This window comes from Microplitis demolitor, chromosome 5, assembly GCF_026212275.2.
Source record: "Microplitis demolitor isolate Queensland-Clemson2020A chromosome 5, iyMicDemo2.1a, whole genome shotgun sequence".
Lineage (NCBI taxonomy): Eukaryota > Metazoa > Arthropoda > Insecta > Hymenoptera > Braconidae > Microplitis > Microplitis demolitor.
This window is the reverse complement of record NC_068549.1, coordinates 17,276,879-17,285,115: the sequence shown is the minus strand read 5'-3', so window position 1 is coordinate 17,285,115 and position 8,237 is coordinate 17,276,879. Positions and strand designations below refer to the sequence as shown.

The 8,237-nt window shown below is 24.9% G+C and overlaps 1 protein-coding gene across 2 annotated transcripts; it reads left to right on the top strand.

Moving 5' to 3' along the window:
- The first annotated feature begins 621 nt into the window (after positions 1–621).
- LOC103573991 (sodium-dependent neutral amino acid transporter B(0)AT3) lies at positions 622–5,872 on the top strand. 2 transcript variants are annotated; one of them, XM_053739084.1, is made up of 9 exons: positions 622–798; positions 991–1,308; positions 1,392–1,499; positions 1,586–1,669; positions 3,628–3,789; positions 3,875–4,187; positions 4,258–4,460; positions 4,660–4,861; positions 5,152–5,872. In XM_053739084.1, exons 1-9 carry the CDS (start codon positions 622–624, stop codon positions 5,784–5,786), a joined length of 2,202 nt encoding a protein of 733 aa, XP_053595059.1. In that variant the 3' UTR covers positions 5,787–5,872. The 2 variants fall into 2 exon arrangements, with proteins under 2 accessions (XP_053595059.1, XP_053595058.1); XM_053739083.1 differs by having other exon boundaries at positions 622–804; positions 949–1,308.
- The last annotated feature ends 2,365 nt before the right edge of the window (positions 5,873–8,237 follow it).

The window sequence follows — 8,237 nt, the reverse complement described above, 5'->3', positions numbered from 1 at the left end:
GTAATTGACATTTCAAATGAATCTTTATTCTAAGACTTTGAAAAGTAACAAAAAATAACAATTTTTACGCTTTAGAAATTTTTTCGATAAATATTTTTACAAACATTGGCGGTATTGACTTATATTTAAAAAAGGAAATTTCATACTATTAAAAAAAATATGTATATATTTAAATATATTTTTTTTTTTACAATACAAATAATAATGGAAATATATATAATAAATCTAAAAATATAAAAATTACGTAATGATCGTTTATGTATAGATCTGTTGGTATATATACATATCTATCTATATATATATATATATATATATATATTGAAACTTGTCTTATATTTACACGAGTGTCAAGTAGTAGGCATTGGAATTAGTCAGGCGCTCAATAAAAAAAAATCAATTTTTAACTTTTAAATTAAATTAAAAATAGATATTATATAAGAATCAAATAACAATAATATATAAAAATATTAATTAACTTTCAGGATGAATATAAAAAATTATTTATTAAGTATTTGTCAACAACGATATGCTTAATAGTATTTTAATAATTGGAACTAATAAAATTAATTCAAGATAATAAACGAAGAAATTAAAAAAAAAAAAATATAAAGAATAATAATAATGGCAAATACCGCTCATTTAGTACGCAGACAAAGTTCACGTGATTTAAAACCACAAAAAAGTGTTGATCGACTTGAAATGAAAGAAATGCGTGGGAGACTGGTGGTCGATAATCGCAAAAATCCAACAACTAATTATGGAACCGCAAACCCAGGATTCGATGACTCAAGTCCTAATACCAAGGTCGTATGATAATTAAAACAATTTTAGATTATTTTATGGATGAATTAGTTGAAGATTGCTTATAGTAAATGGAACGATTATAATAATAATAATTATCATTATTATTATTATTATTATAATAAATTGTAATTATTATAATTACAGGCTAAAAAAACCAATGTAAGTGGGAATAATAATTTGAATGTAAGTAGTAGTATAGTTGAAAGTGGAGCAGCTAAAATGCCGACTGGTAGTAGTGAAGGTAAAGGAATATTTCGTCCTGAAGCGGGCGAGGATGAGCGAGAAAATTGGGATAGTAAATTAACATTCTTATTGGCAACTGTTGGATATGCTGTTGGATTGGGAAATGTTTGGAGATTTCCATATCTTGCACAAAAAAACGGTGGTGGGGCATTTTTAATACCTTATTTTGTGATGCTGGCAATCGAGGGTATACCGATTTTTTATTTGGAACTTGCTATTGGACAGCGATTAAGAAAAGGAGCTATCGGGGTTTGGAATCAGGTTAGACTAATAATTTATTACTTAAATTTATGATCTTTTAATTTTTTTTTTGTTGAAAATTGAAAATTTTTATTTTTTGATAGGTATCGCCGTATCTTGGAGGAATAGGAATAAGTAGTGCTGTTGTATCTTTTAATGTCGCACTCTATTACAACACAATAATTGCCTGGTGCCTTTTCTATTTTGTTCAAGTAAATATTTTTTAAATTCAATTCAAAATTATTATTAATTAAATATTTAAAAAAAAAATTTTTTAATGTTAAATTATATTTTACAGAGTTTTCAGTCGGAATTACCGTGGTCAGAATGCCCGAATAAATATTTTCAAAATGGATCATACGCTCCAGAACCTGAGTGTCAGGTATTTAGTTGAAGTAGAAGTACAATTTGTGGCCACTGTTCCATTTTTGGATATTCAGTACTTTATTTTAATTAATGAAAAGTATTAAATACAATTTTCATTATGAAGGTGTGATGAAAATATCTTTTTCAAATTTGGAAAACTAATGATATCATGCGTTTTTTACAAATTACATTATTTAAGTTTTTGAAGTGTCTAAAACTGGATCTAAGGTGACCAAAAACTGTACCTCTACCTTATTCATCCTTAAGTAGCACACTTGGCTTTGTGACATCTATCAGATAGAAGCTTGGAGGCAGTTTTTTGATCTATCAATAAGGCATTAAAATCTTGACAAAGTGATCAGAAATTTATACCCCCGAAAAAACATCTGCTCAAAAAAATTGACATAAATGACGACAAAAAATAACTTACAAATAACTGTCAAATACGTCATCTGAACGATTTTTAAGTTGAAATAACTTTTTTAGGACGGAGAAAAAAACAAACTTTCTATGACTCATCCCTGAATAAAAAAAGGGATTTAAAACGATCTGCAATGTTAAATTCCCATAAGAAAGGCGATTCAAAAGCATTAGAAAGTATTCAAAAATTATTTTTCTTAATCGTTTTAAATCGCTTCTTTTAATAAGAGATAGGGCCAACATCTGTATGTCTTATTTATATAAAAAAAAAACTTGGTTTAAAGATAAAAAAAAATTAGTCTTGTCTTTTTAAAAGACATTTTTATGACATTTTAAAGTTGTCTCTGTGCTACTTGGGCTACTTAAAATTTTACTTTAAATTTTGAAGAATGACTTGAAGTTATTAATAACTTCAAATCAGTCAAAAATATAAAACATAAATTAACTCATTTATACATACTTTATTTTTACATTTCCGAGTCATAAAAGTCATAAAAAATAAAATCACAATTTATGTTATTTTATTTCACATCAATATTTTTTTTATCGTCTATAAGTTTATTAACGTTAAATCCGTTTATTCGAAAAAGCCGAAATATAATTGAAATTTTTTTTTCATGTAAAATTAGTTTTTAAATACGAAAAATTTCAATAAACTGAAAATTATCAAAAACTAATTAAGATTGAAAAAAAAACTTAGTACCGTATTTTAAAAAATTTTTTAATTTTATTCCAACTTAATATCTTGATTTATCACATAGAAAAAATATTTATGAATAGTTTTATTGTATTTTCATTAAATATTATATATCCCTAATCGGGTATTGGGTCTCTTACCTTATATATAATAAACCAAAAATGAATGAAAAATTTTGTACTGTAAAATAAAATTTTAGTATCTTCAAATGAAAGCTTGAAAATATATCAACAGGAAATTTAAAAAATAAATAATTACACTGTAAAAAATCGAGAGTAAATGCGGAATTACGGATTTGATTTAAATCCGGATTCACTCGGAGTTTCGGAGTTTTTTTTAAAAAATCATTCCGCATTCGGAGTGAATAGGGAGGTTGTCTTTTCAGCGGAGTGATTTCGGAGTGATCTGGATTTTATTTCAATCCACATTCACTCCTATTCGTAATTTTAATATTAAAATAAACTACCCTTCGGAGTAAATGTCATTTCGAGAGGATTAAATAAATAAACAGTCATCCATTTCGCATTGACTCCGAATCCCTCCGGATTTAATCTCCGTGCACTCCACAAATTTTTTTAGTGTATAAAACAATTCCTATAATAAATAACAATATTTTCTTTGAGATAATTAATTTCTGTAATACGTTATTAAATAGTATTTTTTTTACATGAGAAAGATGCACAAAATTTATATTATTAAGATGCTTTAATTTTTAAAATTATGTGAAAAATTGATATTCATATTAAATTTCATTAAATTTACATGACAATTATTATTGAAAATCATCTAAAATTTTTAACACTGTTATTGTAATTAATACAATAAATAAATGTTTTTTTTTTCTAATAATTGTACAGGAAAGCAGTCCTACGCAATATTTTTGGTATCGTACAACACTGATGATTTCAAAGGACATAAATACTCCAGAAGTATTCAATTGGAAAATAGCTCTGGCACTCGTTATTGCTTGGATTTTAGTTTATATGTGTATGATAAAAGGAATAGCATCATCTGGAAAAGTATTATTTTTATTTTTATGTATTTAATAATTATTAAAAAAAATATATTATCTTTTCATTACTAATTGGAATGAAATTTCCGTAGGTTGTTTACGTAACAGCGACTTTTCCATATCTTGTATTAATAATATTCTTCTTCCGCGGTGTCACATTACCAGGAATGTCGGATGGTCTCCGTCACTTGTTTACACCAAAGTGGTATACATTAACAGATCCGGTTGTGTGGCTCGAAGCAGGAACACAAATATTTTTTTCTCTTGGTTTAGCTTTTGGTGGACTGATAGCATTCTCTTCATACAATCCTGTTAACAATAATTGCTATCGTGATGCAATAATGGTCAGCTTGACAAATTGTTTTACTTCAATGTTCGCTGGGATCGTCGTGTTTTCAATTATCGGTAATTTTAATTATTTTTATATAATAATCTTAATATTAAATGTTCATTATTTTATATATTTAAAATATAGGTTTCAAAGCAACGATGGTTTATGAAAAATGTCTAGCCGAAAGAAATTTAACTTTAATAAATATATTCGGACATCCGGAAAAAATTCCCATTGAAATTCCACCAGCTGGTACATTATTAAATTTTACAAATGGTAATAATAGTGTTGATAACATTATCATGCCTGAAATTGCCGAGTGTGACTTACAAAAAGAATTAGATAACGTAAGTATTAAAATAAATCATTTTTATCTCTGTTTTAAAAGACAAAATATTTTAAATTAATCATTAATAAATAAATTTTAATTGAAATAAACAATCCACCTTTTTTTTGTCAAGTTTACTTTTAATATTTTATAATAACAATTAATTTTACATGATTATTGTTGAATACAATCAATTAAAATTATATTTATTTGAATAGTCTGCATCAGGAACAGGTTTAGCATTTATTATTTTTACGGAGGCAATCAATCAATTTCCCGGTGCTCAATTCTGGTCAGTATTATTCTTTCTGATGCTTTTTACACTCGGTATTGATTCGCAATTCGGGACATTGGAGGGTGTTGTAACGAGTATAGTTGATATGAAACTTTTTCCGAACTTACGTAAAGAAATTTTAACTGGTGAGTAAAAAAAGTTTAATCATTGAAAAGTTTAATTATTATTATTATTATTATTATTATTATTATTATTATTATTATTATTATTATTATTATTATTATTATTATTATTATTATTATTATTATTATTATTGTTGTTGTTATTATTATTATTATTATTATTATTATTATTATTATTATTATTATTATTATTATTATTATTATTATTATTATTATTATTATTATTATTGTTATTATTATTATTATTGTTATTATTATTATTATTATTAATACATATATTTTTATTTTTAAAGGTGTAATATGTTTAGTATGTTGTATAATTTCAATGGCCTTTGCTCACGGAGCTGGAAGTTATGTATTTGTCTTATTTGACAATTTTAGTGGTAATTTTCCATTATTGATAATAGCCTTATTTGAATGTATCGGAGTATCTTATGTCTATGGATTAAGACGATTTGCTGATGATATTGAATTGATGACGGGAAATAGACCAGGATTGTATTGGTTAATTTGCTGGAAATATTTAAGTCCATTGGCAATGTTAACTATTTTAGTAGCTTCATTTGTTGAAATAATATGTGAAGGTAGTGGTTATCAAACGTGGGTTCCTAATAAAGGAGCCACTGAAAGACAAGAATGGCCTACTTGGGCATTAGTACTTATATTTATTTTAATATTAGCATCTGTACTTTGGATACCGGCCGTTGCAATATTCCGATATTTCGGAATTCATATTATTGATGACAATGAAAAAGCATGGTTCCCTGCTGAAGATCTTAAAGAATTTCATGGTATTGTACCCCATGAAGTTACTGCAGCAGAGACATTACTATTTTGTATCAGAGCTGATGGCTCTGAAGGCCTATGCTGCCCTACAGGAGGTCTTAATGATGATGACGATGATATAAATAATGGTAATCTTACCTAGAAAGTTATTTAACGATATAAAAATCACATCAGCATCCCATTAAATGACAATACAAATACTTTTAAATCAAGGTAACATAATTATAATAAAACTCGCTACTCTCGTTATTCGAATCAAAAATTTCATATATCATGTTTATATTTTATTATTAATATACATTTTATCTTATTTATTTGTTTATCTATTATTTTATTTATCGGTTTGATAAACGATCGTAAAGTTAACCGTGTCAATTATGCTAATATATCTATAGATATAGTACAGTTGCATATTCTCTTGTTAGCTAGAGTTAAGTTTATAATATTTAATGCTAATAGCTATTATTAAAAATAATATTTATTATATTGACGCAGATGATATCGAATAATATATCAAATTTTAAAATTTTCATATCGAAGATCTCGAGTAATATAAATCTTATCCATCTTTCTCATGGAAAAACATTATTTAATAATATACATGTATTACAAACATTAATTATCACAAAAAAAATATTGTAACTTATTATAGGAGTTGTTTTATATTTATTTATTTTTGAAATTATCAATATATATTTTTAAGTTTTCATTTAAAAATTACTAAAATTTTTTTATATCGTACAACATTTTTTCATTGATTTTTGAAGTTAAGTATACTGTTAAAAATTTTGTTCGAATTTCGAGAATAATTGTCATGGAAATTTGGTAAAATTAATTTTACAAGAATATCAATTTTTTACGTAGTTGAAAAAAAATAAAAGCATAATCTCTAATGAAAATACAATGCAACTCTTCATAAATATATTTTCTGTAATTTAACAAGATATCGAACTGGATTTGAATTAAAAAATAACAATACTAATATTTTGTTTTTAAAACCTTAATTATAGTTTTTGATAACGACGTGGATAAGTTTACAGAAATAGGTGGGATAGAATAAGGGATAAGCATGATAACGTGCCATACGATAGGCTATTCCGAACACAGGTTTTTTTTTGTATCTTTAGACACTTTACACGTTTTGATAATTGTGAATTTATTAAAGTCTTGCTATATAAAATTTTTCGTATTTGAAAACTAATTCAATTAATTAATATTTATTTAATTATACTTAAAAAAAAAATAATTTTTAATTAAAATTCAGGTTTTTCGAATAACTATCAGATTTTAATTTAATAGACTTATGGACAATAAAAAAACGAATCTTGAAGTGATATAAAATAAAATAAATCGTGATTTAAATTTTTATCACACGCGTATAAAAAAACTCTTTTAAAAAATGTTTCAAAAAAGTCAATGACAGTAAGCTTCCAAAATTGAGACAATATTGAACTTTGATTTGAACATTTTTGGAACTTTGAAAAAATTAGAAAGTTATAATTTTCAATTGGTGTCGGCCATAATAAACACTTACGAATGATTCGAAAATATTTATGAACATTTTATGACTTTTATTATAACTTTTTGGGAAGACCAGTTTTTTTATTTACTTTTTGACTTGTTTAAAAATAGTTCAAAAAATGACTGATAAGAACTAATTATAAACTTATTATGAACTCATAAAATTATCAATTCAAATCATTTCTGATTGAAAATTTTCATAAAAAAACCCTGCTTGACAAGTCCACATTAGTTAAAAATTCGCATTACTTTAAAGTTCCAAAAATGTTCAACTCTAAGTTCAAGTTAGTCTCAATTTTGGAAGTTCACTGTCAGGAACGTTTTCGGAACTAATTTTATTTACACAGGCATTTATGATTTGAAAATAAAGTATCTAAAGAAGTTAATTTATAATTATATTTATATTTTATATTTTTGACTGATTTAAACATGTTAGTAACTTAAGTAACTTGCATTAAATTTCGAAGAAAATTTTTAACAGTGTAATTTTGATTATTATAAAATATATTTATCTTGATTGTGATATTTGAATTCTATTTTTTAAATTTTAATCAGTAAGTTTTTTCCATGAGAAAAGATTTATATCCGATATAACAAAAGTACCTAATGGAGAAAAAAAAATATGATAAAAATAACAAAAATAAAAAAAAAATATTAAGTAACTGTACTGAAATTAGTATAGGAACCGTCCATTGGGCATGATATATAGTCTCAATTTATTCAAATGTTTTAATAATACAAAAAAAAAGTTTATGGTTTTAAACAAACGGTAATAACTTTTCAAACAAGTGTTGCTTATATTCACATAAACTACTAACGAACGACAATAAAACGTCCACATTTACCATATCATTGATGGAAAAATGGACAAGTATTTATATAATTGACAATAATTTTATTAAAATACAATGTTACCGCCATAGTTATAATAATGAAAAAAAAAGAAAAAAAAAATTAACGATTGTTCAATAATTAAAAATAATCAAAGTGATAATAATTAAAACCTGGAAATATTAACTATATTTATTTATTTATTAATAATGCACTTTTGACCAGCATCGAAATTCAAAGT